This window comes from Opisthorchis viverrini (genome assembly GCF_000715545.1).
Source record: "Opisthorchis viverrini unplaced genomic scaffold opera_v5_388, whole genome shotgun sequence".
NCBI classification, from domain to species: Eukaryota; Metazoa; Platyhelminthes; class Trematoda; order Opisthorchiida; family Opisthorchiidae; genus Opisthorchis; species Opisthorchis viverrini.
Genome location: NW_008752045.1, coordinates 252029 through 271045, shown reverse-complemented (window position 1 = coordinate 271045; position 19017 = coordinate 252029). Strand labels below are relative to the sequence as shown.

Genomic DNA, 19017 nt, shown 5'->3' with positions numbered 1-19017 from the left:
TGCTGCTCTTTCCCCGGAGTTTGCTACCGCTGAATTCTGTTTACACTCTGGTTATTAACGCCAATATCTTGTTCCCTGCTCAACTTCGCCTGCAATAACGTGTCAACTCTACCTAATTTTAAGTGTTTGCCTGGTAAAGTGTTTCCACGGAGGACGGAAATACGAACCCCTTGAACAGAAGGTGAGCACGTTACCCGTTACACCAACTCGAATTCTACAGCCGTATTATTTTTGTATTACCTTTGTTCTAAATGGGCCTGGGCGCGCATTCCGATTCGACACGTGACACAAAGTGGTGCATCACGTCGTCAGCTAAAGATAAGCTGTGCCAAATTCACCCGATACCCATTTTTCAGACAGTTTCCCTTAATTCCTGCGACCTTCTCCGTATAGGTCTCATTTACACTGTCTGAGTGGCCGCATCTATACGCCTACATGTCTTTCAGTACCTAATACCTATTGCTTCCAGAAAACACTTCTGCCTCATTCCTTGTTTTTCTGCCCCAACCGATTCCGCTATTGTTGATTGTACGTTCTGCTTAATTCAAGATGTTTATTAACTTGTTTGCTCATAGAACCATTTCTCAACAGTACGGTATCTACTTCCCTTATCAGTTTGTTCATACTGCCCACAGAAAACGAACTGCGTGTAGTCAGATAGTTCCAATTGTCATGAGATCCTTATTTTCCCGGTTCTTACAGTGAACATGACTTGTGCATCCTGAACACAACCGAGGATCTTAGCTGTTCACTGATTTGTGCACTGACGAGACTTGTTTGGCAATTTTTTAACCAAATTACCAGTTATCTTTGAATCACAAACACCTTATTTTTTCCACATTTTGAAACTTCTTAATGTCGGTCAGGATGGAATTGTATTTTCATCAACAAGCAATTAACAGAGCAGACGGAATACTTCATACGAGTAAATCTTCTATTTGAGAAGTCGTAACCAGAAGGGCTAATTAACACGTGTTGTGAGTCTACTGATCGAAGGATGAGTGGCAGTATATCGTGTCTATATGCGAGTCAACGACACCGATGATCAGCTACTCGTGGTCCCTTCAACCACTGGCAGAGAAATTGCAAGTTCGAACCTCTTTTCAGGTTCGTGAAACGCGCATTGCTGACGATTCCCACTAGGTATGAAACAGCCATACACTGGGCTTTTGAGTACAGATTGGTTTCACTTCCAGCGGGAAATCCCCATTAAGAATTACCAAATCAATAAATTTCCCAACATGATCTCTTTTGTTTGGAATGACACAGGCTTCTTTATTTGCATTGGTGATGATTACCCCACGCATACGATTTGATAACAACTGTCTAGCTTAGATTTGCCACTGGCGAAAAAGTCAGTGGAACCCGGAAGCCATTCAAAACCCAGAACCAATATATGGATAAGCATCAAACAGTACTGATTCTCAGAATAGATTCAAAAGATTCGTTAATCTTCCCAGTAGCGCTGTCGAACCCCAACCGTCCGAACAAAAGACAGAGGCGTTAGGCAACCATCCCAAGGGTCATGAAGAGATGCATTTCAGAAAAAAGCACCATTATAATTGTCTCCTAAACAGCGGAAAACGACTGCTCAGAGCTGCGCTTTAGTTCATTCCGATTCACTCCAGCACGTCGCAGTAGATCAATGTTGGCTAAAGCACCGGCAGCATCCTCTTTGTAGGTGAGCAGGTATCCCTGAATCTGCGCGGAACTGACCGCCACTCCTACCAGGCTATCAGCGAATTTAGCAGCTAATGGATGCAGTTCTTCCATAGAGGTCATAGGTTCCATCTTGGACTTCTCATCCAATCCGCGCCAGTCTGCATCAGGTGATAGTTTTGGCGGTCGTCCAGGGATGGGATAAAACCTGGAAAACATGCGTTCCAATTGATATCGATCACAATAGTCTACGTGCACCTTCAGGTCTACTCGACCTGGTCGAATGAGGGCAGGATCCAAGCTAAAATTAAAAGGTAACAAAACGTGAATAGGGCAAAGCTCAAGCTAAAAAGAGAAACGATGTAGACGAAGCCTCAGTGGTTCAGAAATTACGAGGGTCTGAGGAAAACAGCACCAACATATGTAACAGCCAAATATGCGAACGCATCAAGCATTGGCACACACACGCAGTGTTCAGAAAGCGTCATGAATAAAAGTCTGACAAGTTGAACTGGCCTTCACTTAAGAATGAAATGAATCACGTTTGCAGCCTCAATCATAAGAACTTCTAAGACAGTTTCTACTTAACTTAGTTCTCCCGGACCAAATGGTGTATTTCACTATTGAGAGGACTGTCCCCAAAAGTGTCTGATTCCATTGAGCACTTAGAATAACGCAAGCCAATTTATTTCACCATAAAGAATCATCGTCAAACTCACATGGATTTACTTCTCGAATCTTCCCAAATCTTCTCAAATCTAAAAACTTCCCAAATCTCCTCACACTACCAACAATTTATAAGTAGCTCGGTGGAAGAATAAACTTCACCCGATGAGTGAAACTTCCCTGAGAAGTCGTTGCTCGAGGAGCCAGTCAGCACGTGTGACCACGTGATGTGGATCCCGTGATTGAAGGATGAGCGGCGCTATATATTGTCTAAGTACGAGTTAATCCCACTGCTGATCAGTCACCCGTGGCCGAACGGTTAAGTGTTCAAACTACTAGCTAGGAGGTCGCGGGTTCGAGACTCTCCGGAGTTTCGTGAGATGCGCACTGCTGATGATTCCCAGTAAGGATGAAACAGCTGTGCAGTGCTTCTCAGCAATTCAGCATAGATTGGCTTCACTTACAGGACGAAATCGCCACAAAAAATCTCAAATCTTCTCACACTACCAACAATCACATGGATTTACTTCTTGTTCGAAAAGTCGATAAGCACCAACCGTGGTGCTGAATTCGTGATAAATTCAGACGAAGTTTCCGAAAACTAAAACTCTCCTCCTTCCTTCGTCCAGAGAGGGAGAGTACAGGCCTTGTACTGCTAGTGTAATACTCACTGAGAACTCGTACAAGCGCATCGTGAGATGTACTACAGAAACTGACTGTTGATTGCGTGACAGTTGACCGGTTCGCCGAACTTGCAAATATTTCTGCACGATATAAAAGGTGGTTGGGCGAGTAATTCCCCTACCTGTAGCGCCTACATAGCTTCCGACTGGATGTTTGTGGATTACTTGTGCGTTTTCGATTGACCACTTTGGAATTTTCGCTGCACCGTGGTGTGATTATCTTACAATTGGTTTGTTCATATTGGTATCTATGTTCCTTCGTTCCGATATGTCTGTTTTGCCATTTTCGCGTGTTTTCCACCCGACATTCCCTTCAGTTGGATAGCTGCGAGACATTCCCTAATTTAGTAGCCCTCTTCTTCTGATTTGGTCGATCCACATGCCATCACTGTTGCGCTGTAGTCCAATTTTTGGACAGAAGCACAAAATTAAAATAGCACAGTGGAATTGGTAAATGTGGCTTTGTTGTTTTGTTCTGTTCTGTGGAAAGTCAGGAAAATGACGACATCACACGGAAAGGAAGCGCGATAAAGCAAAGCACAGACATCAAGATGAAAGTCGCTGAGAAAAGCTTGAGGCTGTTGGCGGCGGAACGCATGGACTTAAAAAAACACTGGGAAAATTATTGATTCATTTTGGTTTACCACTTGACCCTTCCTTACATCACACACGTTCCTTCCGATATTAGGCGTTATGTAAGAGAGCCGATCCCAATAAAGACTGTATTAGGAAGCTGACATATCCGCTCCTGATCGGCCAAGTCCACCGAAACACGCTCAAGAAGTTGAACAGTTACATCAAGCAATATATTCGTGACTGGATATGTCTAGCCCCCCGATCAGCTACATCCACGCAAGTAAACAACATGGGGGACATGGTATCCCAAGTCTGAGTGTAACAAATCCCGATGCAGCGGAGAGCGTGTATGGAAAAGCTCCTTTATCCGCGGTATCCAGCTTCGATGCAACCTATTCAGGACGAGCGTTAGAAGCGCTTTGCCTGGTCATGATGGGCAGGCGATCTTATGTCGTGAAAACTGTGGCCAACCGGATAGATTGGTGCATATTTTGCAGTCCTGCTGGATCATGCATGGTGCCAGATGTGCTCGTCATAATCGGGTTGCAATGGGACTCGCAAAAAGTCTGCGTCGGCTGAGATACACCGTCTTGGAGGAGTCGAGAGCACCTACATCGATGTCCTTCCAGAAGCCTGACCTAATAGCTGTTCGGAAGCATCGAGTAACTGCAATAGATGCCAGTATAGTTTCAGATGGGTGCGGAGTGACTGTGAAATGAGAAGAAGCAGAAGTATGGTGCTGATAAGTATTACCCCGCCGTAATCTCAGCCCTACGTCGAATCGCTTGTGATGTCGACTTTTTGGTCCACCAGCAAATGATCAGTTCTTACTGAGGGATCTGCTTTCCTCAATCCGCCAAGGCTGTTATTGGACTGGGACTTCCTACGATCACAGTCAGTGACTTGTGTTTGCTTGCCATTGTGGGCTCTCTGCGTACTTACGACACTTTTATGCGTGGCACATGGCGTTGAGTGTACATTCTCGTCATTTAATCTCACACCAGACCCAGTATACCTGGTGTGCGAGTCTTGACTGCACTAGCGCTTACCGCGCCTTGGAAAGTATTCAGCATAGTTTGTCCTTTCTTCGGTTGTTGGTCTTTAGACGCGTGTTCCCATACCGAAGTTTCGACATACGTTGGGATTTATCTCATCTGACTGGAACTGTTGGTGGCATGACTTCAAATGAAACGTTTCTCTCTTTTATCTCATATTCTTCTGTTACCCTTTCACTTTCATCGCTTGCATTCACTTTTTATGTCTGTGACCGTGTTCTCGAAAGATAAACGATATTATATGAAAAGTTACTTTCTTTTTGGTTAGTAAAACTGTATTGCCCTTTGGTCACGAATCGGTTCGCCACATGCAATGAGATTCCTTACCTCGTGGTGCGTTAGAAAACATGCCCCGTCTGATGTTGAAATTCTAACTGAATATCCATAGGTTCACCCGAAATTACTCTAACGGAGAGCTCCTTTTTGCGATAGGCACATTGGAGAAAGGAATTGCTGTTCAATAAATGGACTGTTCCGGGAACTTCGATTTAAGATCGTTTTGACATAGAAATGTGACGATTGGAAACTATAAATGGGGTGCAAGAGGTTGCTTTTAGGTTGACAGTAAACAACGGATGGACGATATGTGGTAAAATACAACTCACCGATCGACGTAATTGGTAGTCATGAAGATTATACGTCCGTCCGTCGAAGTGACGCCGTCCAACGCATTCAGAAGCCCACTCAATGTTAAGGTTGGCATCCCCTCGTAAGCTATAGAAGAGAGAAAACGAATGAAAACTAGCTTTGAGTGCGCACGGCTTCAGATACTGCAAGATAAACATACCATCAGACCACACAGAGAAATGAACACACCTACAGCGCAAATCCAAATCATTCTCTCACTCAAAATAGGGTTGCATCTATCAAAATATCGAATGTCAAAATAATTATTTCATGCAAACATTCTCTTTTGTCTGCTTGCGAATAAATCGGAGATGTTTCAGTACTATTCACACCATCGGCGAAAACTTTGAACTATTGGTTTCGTCTTTCTTGATCCACTCCGTACATCATCGGTTCATGCCAGCTGGCTGAGTGTCACGCCACTTGGCTGACACCCTGCCAGAGCATCTGCGGGCTCTAGCTGGCCTCATTTCACTTAGTGTAGATCGGACATGAAAACGATCCGAACAATTCACAGTTGTAACAAAGATTGAAAACTATCAAACTGGAACGTAAGATGGAACAACCCACCGCAACTCAATAATGATCAAGTTGGAAGCCGTGAACTTCTCGTCAATTCGAACATGACGCAGTAAGAAAAACAATGCCATCCGATAAGCGCACTTTGTCAGTCGCAATACACATGTAGAACACAGAGCTAGTTGCGTTGTTGGTGTGAACCTGAAAAGAAACGACCTCAGTTGATGAAACCAAGCTGGTCTCACACTACCAAGTGCACCGAACATTATCTTTCCAACTATGAACAACCTGGTGAAACAACCATCCAGAGTTATTTGAGACCAACATCGACAGGTGCACTAAGCTTTAAACACCCCGATAAAACAAGCCGTCTGCATGTAAGTTGAAACAAGCTCTAGGGGTCCCAGTTATTGGGGAGCAAAGTAACTGACCCGAGTGTCTGTGGTCTAGGCTTGGACGACGGGGCAGTATCTCGCGCTTCGTTTGAATCTCACAGCGAGTAGGTACCAAAGCGATGTTACAGATAAGCAATTTTGGGCATTACTTTGATTCGCAAGTGAAAGAAGTGTGTTCGAACCTCAACACTACTGATTATACAACATCTCGTTCTGTGAGCCGAAAACTCAACAGGACTCCATATGAGTTGAAATTTACAAGCGCTTCCGTTTAAACCTCGATCAACAGCATGAGATTCATTGCTCACAACGGAGCTGCGGTAGGACAGTTGCGCAAATCGTTTCACTTGCAAGCACAGTCGACGCGAAAAAAGCATGAATTTCAGCACTAGTAGAGGCCGTTTCTCCAGCGGTTCCGTGTACCAACAGCCAGTTTAAGTGGAATCCACATGTAGCCCTCACCTGCATGCAATGTGAAAATTCCGCCGAAAGAAACATCAATATCAGTCCCATCAACCGATAATTGCGTCCATTATTTCTCTTACCAGAGAACTGGTTGCAGTCTGAAGATCTTGAAATAAGAACCAGAACGGTGCCTACCCAGAGTTTTTCGCGTGCTACCGACCACGTTTTCCAGAGAATACGACGATTGTTCGACTCAGGTCTACAGCGTGTGTGTCGGAAGTGCTGGGTGTGCGCTGGTCATCGTGACTGATCGCATTAGCTCTGAGACCCGCCATTTATAAAACTCTATCCCGTTGTATACGTATTGCTTCAGACGGGATTGTACGCGATGGCATTGTTCGAACTTGTCAACTTCCTAACATTGAAGACTACCTTTGGTTATACTGAAATGCTTCGACGTGATTACAATAGGAATGAAATCTCACTGTCAGGTTATTAATTGCTTCCCATACTCTTTCTTATAGAATAGCTTAGTCACTAGAATGGATACTCTCCTCAAGAGAGAAGAACAGTCTGGTCGACGTAAATGTTGGCTCAATCAAATCTTAGCCTAACCGATGGTTAATATTCTCAGGTGTTACAGATAAGCAATTTTGGGCATTACTTTGATTCGCAAGTGAAAGAAGTGTGTTCGAACCTCAACACTACTGATTATACAACATCTCGTTCTGTGAGCCGAAAACTCAACAGGACTCCATATGAGTTGAAATTTACAAGCGCTTCCGTTTAAACCTCGATCAACAGCATGAGATTCATTGCTCACAACGGAGCTGCGGTAGGACAGTTGCGCAAATCGTTTCACTTGCAAGCACAGTCGACGCGAAAAAAGCATGAATTTCAGCACTAGTAGAGGCCGTTTCTCCAGCGGTTCCGTGTACCAACAGCCAGTTTAAGTGGAATCCACATGTAGCCCTCACCTGCATGCAATGTGAAAATTCCGCCGAAAGAAACATCAATATCAGTCCCATCAACCGATAATTGCGTCCATTATTTCTCTTACCAGAGAACTGGTTGCAGTCTGAAGATCTTGAAAGAAGAACCAGAACGGTGCCTACCCAGAGTTTTTCGCGTGCTACCGACCACGTTTTCCAGAGAATACGACGATTGTTCGACTCAGGTCTACAGCGTGTGTGTCGGAAGTGCTGGGTGTGCGCTGGTCATCGTGACTGATCGCATTAGCTCTGAGACCCGCCATTTATAAAACTCTATCCCGTTGTATACGTATTGCTTCAGACGGGATTGTACGCAATGGCATTGTTCGAACTTGTCAACTTCCTAACATTGAAGACTACCTTTGGTTATACTGAAATGCTTCGACGTGATTACAATAGGAATGAAATCTCACTGTCAGGTTATTAATTGCTTCCCATACTCTTTCTTATAGAATAGCTTAGTCACTAGAATGGATACTCTCCTCAAGAGAGAAGAACAGTCTGGTCGACGTAAATGTTGGCTCAATCAAATCTTAGCCTAACCGATGGTTAATATTCTCAGGTGGCTGAATATACCCGCGGTAGTCATGAGAACGAAAAAGGTAGCGAACAACGCTTGTTTTCTGTAGTTGTTCCTCTTGGCTAATACATCACAAATTTATATGGTAGCAGGAATCACGTCCCCTGGCCGTCTGTCCTATATAGACCGTAGTGCAGTCATTACACTTGATTTTGTAGACATAGTCCCTGGTTCTGTTTGCCGGCAGGCGATCCTTCAATTGCACCAGTGCAGAGCGCAGGGAACTACACATCAGAGTCGGAGAGCATAGTAGAAAAATAAACAGGCCACCGGGGAACGCAGATGAGTATCAAGCGTTACTGAAAGACTCGGCGATTGCGGAACACGCACTTGACACGGGACACAAAATATACTTAGAAAATATTGAGGTTTTGAGCGAGGACTACGGTCCACGTCACACAGACTGATCGCCGAGGCGATAGAAAGAGCCAAGCATCCCAGTGTTAACAGAATAGAAGATGTGGAACTGGCAAGCGTGTGCAGAACGGTTCTGGATCAGTCGAGCTGACACGTGTTGGTGTGCGGTCACCAGAAGGAAGAGTGGTCATCATCTGGGTTCCACTAAATTGTAGGAGCACTCAAGACCCCACAAAAACCAAGGAAAATCTACAAGTGGCAACCGAAGTGAATCATCAACCGAAGCACCCTGAAGTGGAAGATTAACGAACCAAACCCGATCAGAATTAATTTAACCCGCCCCCCCCCTTAATCCACCAAAGCAAGATTTTGACAACTTCACCAACCGACAACAGCCGTAATTGACACTTAACACTGATCTAGTGTGATAATCTGGAAAGGACTGACTTACTGATTGGTTCCCCGTCTGCCTTATAACCTGGCCAATTTGGTGACCTGCTCACTTGGTCTGATGAAGCTTTTGTGTCAAAAGCGAAACGTTGTCCAAATCAAAACTACCGATTGTTTATCAAGCTCTTCTGAAACGATGCTCGCGAATCGGTTTACAGGGATGGTAGAGCAGATCAGGCATAAATGAAAAGCAATTAATCCCCAATCAAGTATTCCTATCGAGTCGGGATATTACGCAGCTTTGAAGGCAAGCCTATGAAGCAGATGCACTGTTGGTCAAGTTGCGCATTGCTACCTGAAAATTAGGTTTCTGCCACAATTATTAAAAGAGTAGTGGTTAGAGAAGCTTGGATGAACTCTAGTTGCATTTCACCCTCAGCCTAATGTACAGATCCCCAAAAAAAGCCAAGAACACACCACCGAACATGACTTTTGTCAACACAGTGTAGGAGTAGGAAACACTACTTTTCAAAGTCGTCTATTCCAACGAAAACGAAAACGCGCGGTCCAAACATTCTCATGCCTGTGCAGACGGAGTCAACATGCAACTGACCAAAATGTATTCGACGACAGACCCATTGTCCCAGAGATTCACTCACCTTTAGACTGGGTCACTGTACCCTGGCGACTGTGCACAGCAGCGTCGATATCTTCTAACAGCACGATCGACTGGAGCGGTGCATGAGTCAACAGATGGTCCAGACGATCAGCAGTCATGCCGAATTCACTCAAGTTCAGCACGCTGATGCTGTAATCCAAATGACCTGAATTGGGGTTTTGTGGTGCGAAATGATACACGCACAGTTGCAATTAGCTGGCGGCACTTTTAATATGCACATATACGCGCTGAAGCATCGCCAAGAGGCCGGCTCCAACAATCCAGTTAACAATAAAACTGGGTGCTAGGTCCTCGGGGGGACGGGGGGGCAAAGAAGCAAATCCTGTGAAACAGGTCCACAAAGCAAAGGCGAAAGAGCGCTACAGATCCTATTTATTCTAGGCCACAAAATGGCCGATACCAATACGACATCAACAAATGGAGCGGATTTATGTTGAAAACGACGAATCACCGCTTTTCGACTTCTCGGAACAGTTTCGATTCACTTACAGGACGAAAACACGAGTGACGTTTCAAGATCTACTCAGAGTACTACTGCTGTTTACGGTGGCCTCGGCGAAGCCGGGCTAATTCAGTTGCAGGCCAACATAGGAAGACCGGTGGAGTGGAGCTGGACTGGAAAGTGAGAATGTAAATTGTCACAAGAATGCTAGAAGATATCTCTCAGGCTATTATAAATGAGAAAACAAGCTCAAAAGCCCAAGAGAAAAATAACGAGTTAGTTTGGTCCGGCGAACCGACTAACTGTTGCTAAACCGATGCGGGAGGTGTGTTACTTCGGTCAAACTTTTGTAACTTATTTCCTACGTACGGTTGCGTACATGAGATTTCTGCCAGATGTAGTTTTGAGAATTCACCCTAAAACCTGTCCCAATCAGCTACTGCATTTGTGTGCTGCGTGAAGTTCCTTCGTGGGTATATCTAGTAAATCCCAGACGTATCCTAAATTACAAACTAGGAAAGCCTCCGAACAAGCGTCAGTATAGTTGGCTGATTCTACCACTGATGGCTTACAGAGTACGCACCCACAAAATGGTCTTCGCAGGACCAGACTCGATCTACGTTCACCCTGTCCAAATAAAGCGCTGCAGAAGCGTCCGCATCGGTTGATTCGCGTAGGGGCTCGCCTGGCTGCCAAGGCAAGGTGTAATCAGGTGAGGCGAATGTACTTCCTCCGCTCGAATGCATTTTTACGTGCGCATACCCTAATGTGCGTTGTCTGTTAACTTGACTAGATGTTCGGTAGCTCTGACGAGTCTTAGGCTACAGCAGTTCCAGGCATGTCAGCCTATGACGATCATCAAATGCCTGATAGCTCATTTATCAGAAAGACCTCTAACAAAAAACCGAACCAAAAATCCACATGAGTAAACAAGACATTGAAGTTAGACAAATCGGTAGCCTATAAAATGCCACAGGGACTCTTCCACGAGCACAGACGAGATGGCTCAAGTGGTTAGAGTGCGAATTAACTGACTGGAAGGGCCCTGGTTCAAACCCGACCTCTGCCTCTCGACCTCTCTGGTTTAGGCTTGGGAAACCTGGCAGCATCCAAGCCCTCGTGCTTCCTTCGGGTGGCATGGCAGCTAGGCACCGAAAGGATCTTACAGCTGAACGATTTTTTATAGACGAACTATGCATACGAAAGCACAGAACCCCACATACTTTCGTAGACACTCCGATGATCACCTTGTAAGCCAACCAGTGAGCCTTGCGCACATTTGCAGGTGGGCAAGGAGGTGCGGCCTTGGCTGTCTCCAACCCAGACGGTGAGCTCGAATAAGCCAAAAAGACAAGATAATATGTAAAAGATAATCGTTCAGTCGTGACACCCAATCGATGCCTAGCTGCCATGTCACCTAAAGGAAGAACGAGGGTTGAGATACTGTCAGACATGGGAAGTTGAGAGGCAGAGGTCGGGTTCGAAACACGGATTTCCCGGTCAGCAGATTCGCGCTCAAATCACTGACCAACGACGAACATTTTCATAACAAGGTGTATAATGGACAGAATTGCTCACAACCTCGAACAACACCCTACAGTTGGATGCAGACGTGCACATCAACCATTATTTTTGGTGAGGACGTGCTTGGCTCATGTCGATTGCTCCACTCCGTTCTTGAACAACCCATTATTTATTCAGGTTGTCACTTCACTCAGAAAAGCTAGCCACGAATCACGTGCTGTTCTAGTTTCGCCATCAAACAAACAAGACGCTTCAAAATATGCAAAGGAGTTACAAAGTCAACTCAATAAACACTTCCTCTAGCAATATCTCACCTGCCAGCGCCGTAATAAAGCTTGTCTTGCCACAACCAGGAGGGCCGTAAAGAAGGTAACCTCGGTGATAGGGTATTCCTCTTTCAGTGTACCAGGCTTGATTTTCTGTTGAAAAGGTAAACAGGTGCTGCGTTTGTTGACCAATTTTCCATTACGGCAATCCAACGGAATCAAAAAAGAAATGGTGGCGCTACAGTGAAACATGACTTGAATCCAGGTACCAGTCAGTTGCTTTCTTATTCTATAAAAGTAGGGAAATCTTGGCTGGGATGAGGATAACAATTGACCGCTTCTGACGGACATATCGCTAGATGACTCACTCTCACCAACATTGCTGTTTCTATCTTTTACAATTCCTACTCGGGTCCAGTGATATGCAGTAAACCAGCACAATGACTCAAAATAAGTTTCACGAATTCTACCGACAGCATTACTGTTCAGAGTTTTACTTCAAAGTGATGCAAAACCTAATATGAAAGAAACGTCTGGAATGCTAAATGAAGCTTTTGACGCCCCATGTCACCCCATGTCAGTGAGCGTGACACATTCTGAGTACGACAATATACCTTACATGGTAGACCTACCAGCCGAAATAAACAGCGCTCTTGTGTCAGACTCATGAGGCGCAAGGGAGGATTGTCTAATGGACCTTTCAAGGTCTTGTAGCAACGAAGAACCATTGTCAAAACTAATGTTTCTATAAATAACGATGAGAAGGGGAACAACCGAGTTGAGATCACTGGCAATTTCGCCCACCGGATGAATGCCAGTCACTGACAAGGAGTAAAAAGCGGTAGGATCACAAAATCGTTGGTCAAATATCCAGCTTGCTAGTTTCCAAGTGAGAAAAATCGTGCGGTTCGATTCAAAGCCTTTCACTGGTTAATTGACCATGTCCGGAAATCTACAGCCTTTGTAAAACATTTTTTAAAGAGAGCTAGAAATAAAATTCGAGAAGAGACTGTGGGAGTCGTAAAATGTCACGACAGAACCCGAAAGCTGACTCGACGATGAGGTAGGATGTACTGAGAGATGTGAGACTGCTTAGAGTGAAAAACGTTGCCTCCTTGTGGCTACGCATATGTGATGCACGTTAAAACTACCTATAACTGACCACTCCACCTCGCTACCTAGTACTCGTTTGAAGACAACCTCAATGTGGATACGCTACAAAAACGTAACGCCTACTACGCTCCAAAGACGCTGATGATCAAACGGTAGGGGTAATCAAATAAAAGAAGTCAAGTTCCGCAGCCATAAAGTACACTTGCCCTCATGTTCCTGTGCTAGTATCCGCAACTGTCAGGATAGATGACGCTCAGCCGTAATATCCTTCTGTTGCCTAATTGATACGTCGCCCGATAAAAGTAACAGGACTGTGATGCTGTCAGGGTGTTAAATCCTAGACAGGACCAGCCGAGATGCCGGACTATCCAATCGGTAGATTTGCAGCTTAATCAGTCAGTTATTTCAAGCGCCACTTAGCAACATCGGGCGCCACAGATGAAGCACGGTAACAAAGGTAGCTGGTGCGAGGATGATACATGCCTGTACTTCTGTCACATCAAAATTTAACCTCTAAGGCGAGTGGACTCAATCACTCCGCTCGGTATTTCGAAATGACACGAGGAAATGGATAACTCAGAAGTATTACTGTGTGCAATGGGGAAGCGCGGCACTTGTGTCATTCTATTAAATCCAAGCTGCTGTGATACATAGGTGGTACATCAGAAATAAACGCCAACACCGGTTATACGCTGTATACAGCAGTTCCAGCTGTTACCAGCTCTCTGAATGTGGCATACATTCCCAAATTCCCGAACCAGGTGACTCTGATGCTTCCCGTATTTCGCTGCCCCAGTACAACATGAACTCCCTTCAGTTGCTTGAACCAAGCTCATTGTCCAGCAAAAAGCAGTATGATGGAAACGAACAGAAACAATCCGAATTACCTATAAATTCACGAACATCAGCCACCAGAGCCTCTGCTACACCTTTACGCAGTACCACTGAGTCCAGTGGCCGTCTCGGACGCGGATAACCGAACTGCCTCCAGTCTGAGCCAAGAGCCTGTGACATAAGTGAATAAAGGAAATCATAAAGTTAAAAACATAAGGGCAGTGAGTAAAGGTATTGGTCGGATAAAAAAGTGGAAAACGAGGAAGTTCCTTTCCCATGCAACAATCACTCATTTGCACGTGAATTCGAATGTTTGGCGGCTGTTGGCCTGTTCTCAGTTTCGCTCAATTTCCAGCTACTTACTTTTAGTAAGTAGACACGAAGGCGCGGTGAGTCCATCAACGTAAAAAGCACAATCCCAAATTGATATGATATGGTACTAACCGGATGTTAAAACAGTTTTAATGTACTTCAGCCCAGCAAAGGATCTTCAACTGCCAAGATGAAGAATCTGAATGAAAATTCTGGGAACAACTGAGTGCAGCTCAAGTGAGGAGGTTCGTGAAACGTTTGGGAGTAACAAACAGAAAACCCTGGATGATTGTAGACGTCGTTCAACGAGTGGATATTAACTGATGGCCTCATTAGAAATGCTGGTGTTCATCATCGGATCCGCTTCGACCAAATCAGAAAACCACTAAGCACTGACTTGAACATCAGACTAGAAAAACCTCCGAATGCGGCTCTCGTTTGTGATGTTGGTCGACCGGAAATGCGGCATAGATTGTCCCAGGTCGCCCAAGATATCAAAGTATTACTGTTTGTAAGCAGTATGGTGAGACCGGTCGAAATCCGAGTGCAACTTTTGGTTGCGACCAGTACAGCAGCTTTCAGCCAAGGCTGTATACCTAAATCTCTATTCTATTAGACACACTAAAAGCCTTACGTGGGAACCGCATCAAAAGCGAACAGAAATCAAATTACTTAAGGGTCGCCTGCTTTTGAACTCCGCTCTGAGATGCTTCGTTCTAAATTTTTCTAGCTGTTTCGGGCAGACGTCATGTGTCCGTTACAAAGACAAAACAAAACAGCCATAGGCTCCGTTGGGAACTATCCAATCACAAAATGATCTTACCACTGGTACCAAACTACACTACGCATGAATTTAGGAGGGAACCTGTAGACATTTTCACAGAAGCGTTGTCACGTCTTACCACAGGAGCTCGTTCTAGGAGATAGAGACAGCGTTCTCTAAGCCTAAGTAGAAAATATTGTGCTATCCTCCTTTTGTTAAAACTGACCGCACCCAAAATGTTTCGGATTACCTTAAAAGAAACAAATTTTTAAAAACACAATAAAGCCTGCTTGAACAAGACGGGGGCTCGAATAGCGGTTGCCTAACCTAACGTCGCACCGTCCTCGAACAACACAGTAGTCAGGTACGGCAGTACCGCGTACATATGGGCTACCAACGATCCTTAAGCTAAGCTACTCGGTGAGCCCCCTGCCCTTAAAGTAAGCCGTTCTCCCTATGACGCGGTTGCACGACGGCTGACAGAATCTGCCAAGTAACTTGGAATCCCCCGAGTGCATACGTAATTTCCAATCGGGAAATAGACTGGTGTGCTACTCAAACAGTCAAACTCTTTTCTGACATGTCTTGTTTGAGACTATTGACAACATGTGGGCATACATCTAGCAATGTCGAAAATTCATTACGCCCCGACTACCAGCCAGGAGGTTCCGAGCTAGAATCCCCCTGCAGATTTGTGATATGTGCACGGCTGGTGATACTCAAAAAGGACGAAACAGATAAGGAGCACCCGTCGGCTCTTCAGTATAGATTAGCTTCACATACAGGAAGGCAATTCATTGAAATCTCCGAACCTTTCTATGCTAACGACAAACGAAATAGACTGTTACCCCGGTCCTTCGATTACGAGTGCTCTGGAAACCACCTGAGTGGTAGGACTCGGCATCCTTACCGAAGGACATGAAGCATGTGAACCGGAGAAGCCAAACAGGTGACCGGGGTAATCCCGAACCACACAGATAAACCAGATTGAATCGTTCAACATGTGTTCAGTGTTCACGCGCAAAAAAGGAATTCAAAACAACAGCAGCAGCTGCAATCGAACTACATAAATTTGCAGTTAAATTACGCCACAAAATGAAGGAACGCTAGAAAGGATTCAACGTCTGATGAACGAATCGAGTTTGTTGGCTTGTATCATGATTTTCTGTGCACACAAGCCGAGTCGAGGGTGATTAACCAATCTTGTTTGCGCGACTCAGAGAACGAATGCCATACTAGTACACTCCGTAAAAGGAGACTATGAGGAAAGGTCCGCCTATTTGATAATGATTCATAAACTGAGATGCAATGTGAACGAACTGTGAATAACTGTCATTATGATGTTCTTCCCGAATTACTTCACATTTCAGTGAATACTAATCCGTTGACATGTCCGAATCACTGCTTTACTTGCACAGCAAAACAATGTAATTACACAAATCCCTACCGGGATAAAATGAATCGATTCATGCAACCACCAATCATTGGTGAATCCCATTTTTTCAATTGCAACACGAAATCATGACAAACGGACTGTTTTATCCTGTATCAGTCCCTATGAGCATTGGTGACGGTCGCTCTCTATCCGACCACAAAGACCACAAGTCAGTATGGCCACAACACCCAAACACAACACGAAACCTTTGGGTCTGGTCGTTCGTTTCAGCCGCGTGAGATGAAAGCACGTAGAAAATGTCAGGACCTCCGTGAAATTCAAAATTGTACCGATAGAATGCTCATGTGACTTGTTCATCATCACCGTTTACATCACTGACCGTAGCTCACTTCGGGCAACAGAGTGAACAAAGGTAATCTCTTCCAGGTCACAGTTTGTGTCAAACATGCATAGGGGAGATGAAACCAATCGAAACAGGAGTGAAAACGGTCCCTAAAATTGACACGGATTCTGAGGGCTGTGTAGAGATGAAAAGGCGATTGATTGGCCACTTAAGCAGCAGTATCTACTTAAAGCCCTTTTGAATCCAAGTGAAGATACGCGAACGGAAATTCCTACAGGTCCCGGGTTGGCTAAAGTCCTCGGTGAAATCGCATCAAACGGTGTTTTGTTCGGACGTCGCCGCTTATGTGGTCAGGCAATCGCATCCTACTTTCAGTGACTCTAAGTCTAGGAACGAGGCTTAGCGGACGATGTGACTGTAGTCGATAGTGATTTTAAGCAGGACTGAATCCGACCGAAGTTTGGTAGGTACTATCTGGTCAGCATTTTCTTCAGACCAGCGATGAGATATTTGAAAAGATGCATTCGTCCACACATGCTATACCAGTTAAGCCCACAGAAATAATCCGACCTTGATCGTAAATTTAAGACATACGTAATTGTGACGACCACTATAAGGGATGAAAATGCTTACAAAAGAAATAATATTGCGTTGCCTCGTGAGCGGAAAAAAAATCTACTGGAAAACCAGTAATAACAGACTAAAGAAGCTTAGATTCGTTAATCGTATTCCATTCCAAACACAAAAAAGTATACGTAAAACGAACCACTGAAAAGCAATACTTTATAGACCACAGTCCATCCGGTTTCCCGAGCGACTGCGGCTTCCCGAGCCTCTTCCAACAGGTCAATGAACAACTGGGTATTGCGGCCGAAAGTAGTCAGCGTGACACTTTCAAATGGAGCCACGCTTGCACCTTGCATGGTCTGCTGTGCCCGCACTCGTTCAATGCGGATTAATCGACGTCGATGGAACATATAGTGCACGCCTGTGCTGGGAACAAAGTCAAAGGCTACCCGGATCCTGCCACCTTCTGTACGGACTACATTCGTCTCAACGCTCAAGTGCTGATTCGGACCACCTGGCCTCCGACCGAACCAACTTTGTTGTGAAGCATCGTGACTTGCGTTGGTAGAGGCACGTGTGCTGATCCAGTGGAGGACCCAGGGATAAGCCTTGTCATTACTCGCCACTTCCAGAGTCTGTGTGAAGTTGCGGCGAAGGATAATTCTGGAGAGCTGACCCATCCGTCGTAGCATGGCCACACCAAGACCAACACCGAATAGACCAGCGCCTGCACTGAAGTAGGGATTGTCTTTAAGGGCTGATTCCAACACAAGCTGAATTGATTCCATGCTCCATACAATATGATCCAAGTTTTACTGGAGTTCCTACAAAAGCAGACGATGAACTGTGATGAGTGTAACAGCCACACCAAATCACCTGATAAAAGCCGGTCTTGAAAGACAGTTCACTGAATCAGTTGGAAGGCTAAGACTCAAGATCCTCATAACGAGTTTCGTGGTTAGAGTCCTGTCTCAACACAACAATTGCTTGGGCCTAGCAGTATCAAAACCTTAGAAGCTCCATTCTTAGCCCATTCGGAATACCTACAAACCAACGGGATTGCAAACCAAGACAAAAAGTCAACCCTTTGTGCGGAATCCTCTTATTTTCCGTTCCTGTACTTTGGCTGGAAGTCATTCAGGCAACGGCAGAATGATCGATTTAGTTGGCCAACTGATCGCCTACCCAACGATTCATGTGGGTAAGACTATCCTGGTCCCAGCTTCATTGAATCCACAAGCAGGCCATATACCAAAGAATACATACGCGATTCCACAAGCTTGTGTACGAAATATGTGCAATCGGTAGTTGGACTGATACAAGTTTTCAAAGCGAAAGAACCACTAAACTAAAGCGAATATAAAATTTACTTCAATGCGGTTAGAAGAGGAAAAAGTAGGTGACATGCAACCATCCTAATACCATGTACTTTGTCCTGGCCAGCGAAGTCGATCAATAGTGCGCAGGCGGTTAGACGTAACTCGCAAATAGTCCCGAAGATGTTCCCAGGAATTCGAGTCAGAGAAGCACTTGGTAAGGACAGCAATGTACTATCAGTACAAAAAGGTCGCAATATGTCATCATCATCATCATCATTGTCAGCTGTAATAACCGCGTACTCGTCGTACAGTGGTTGTAGCTGCCGCAGTTTCGTTCACCGATGATTGGGGGGTAGGTAGCTGCGCACTGCACGCGCGAGCTGGTAAATTGGTGCATAAATCCAGCACTGTCAGTGGGCTGTCACGTAGGGGGATTGGGAAAGGAGCTATGCATCGAAGGCAATAGCTTGGATGCACGAGCGCCATTGATGGCGCGACTGGGCCGTGTCTGACAATATCTCTAGCCATTGATGTGGCCCGTCTCGGGTTCGCCAT

At 45.0% G+C, this 19017-nt stretch overlaps 1 protein-coding gene across 1 annotated transcript; it reads right to left on the bottom strand.

Annotated features, from left to right (window-relative positions):
• Window positions 1-1522: 1522 nt before the first annotated feature.
• Window positions 1523-18065, bottom strand: T265_10613 (hypothetical protein; the record flags this gene model as incomplete). The annotated part of the gene is made up of 6 exons (XM_009177035.1): window positions 1523-1960; window positions 5245-5353; window positions 9564-9728; window positions 11864-11968; window positions 13816-13933; window positions 17359-18065. The coding sequence occupies 6 exons, from the start codon at window positions 17929-17931 to the stop codon at window positions 1570-1572; spliced, it is 1461 nt and encodes a 486-aa protein (XP_009175299.1).
• Between the last annotated feature and the right edge of the window lie 952 nt (window positions 18066-19017).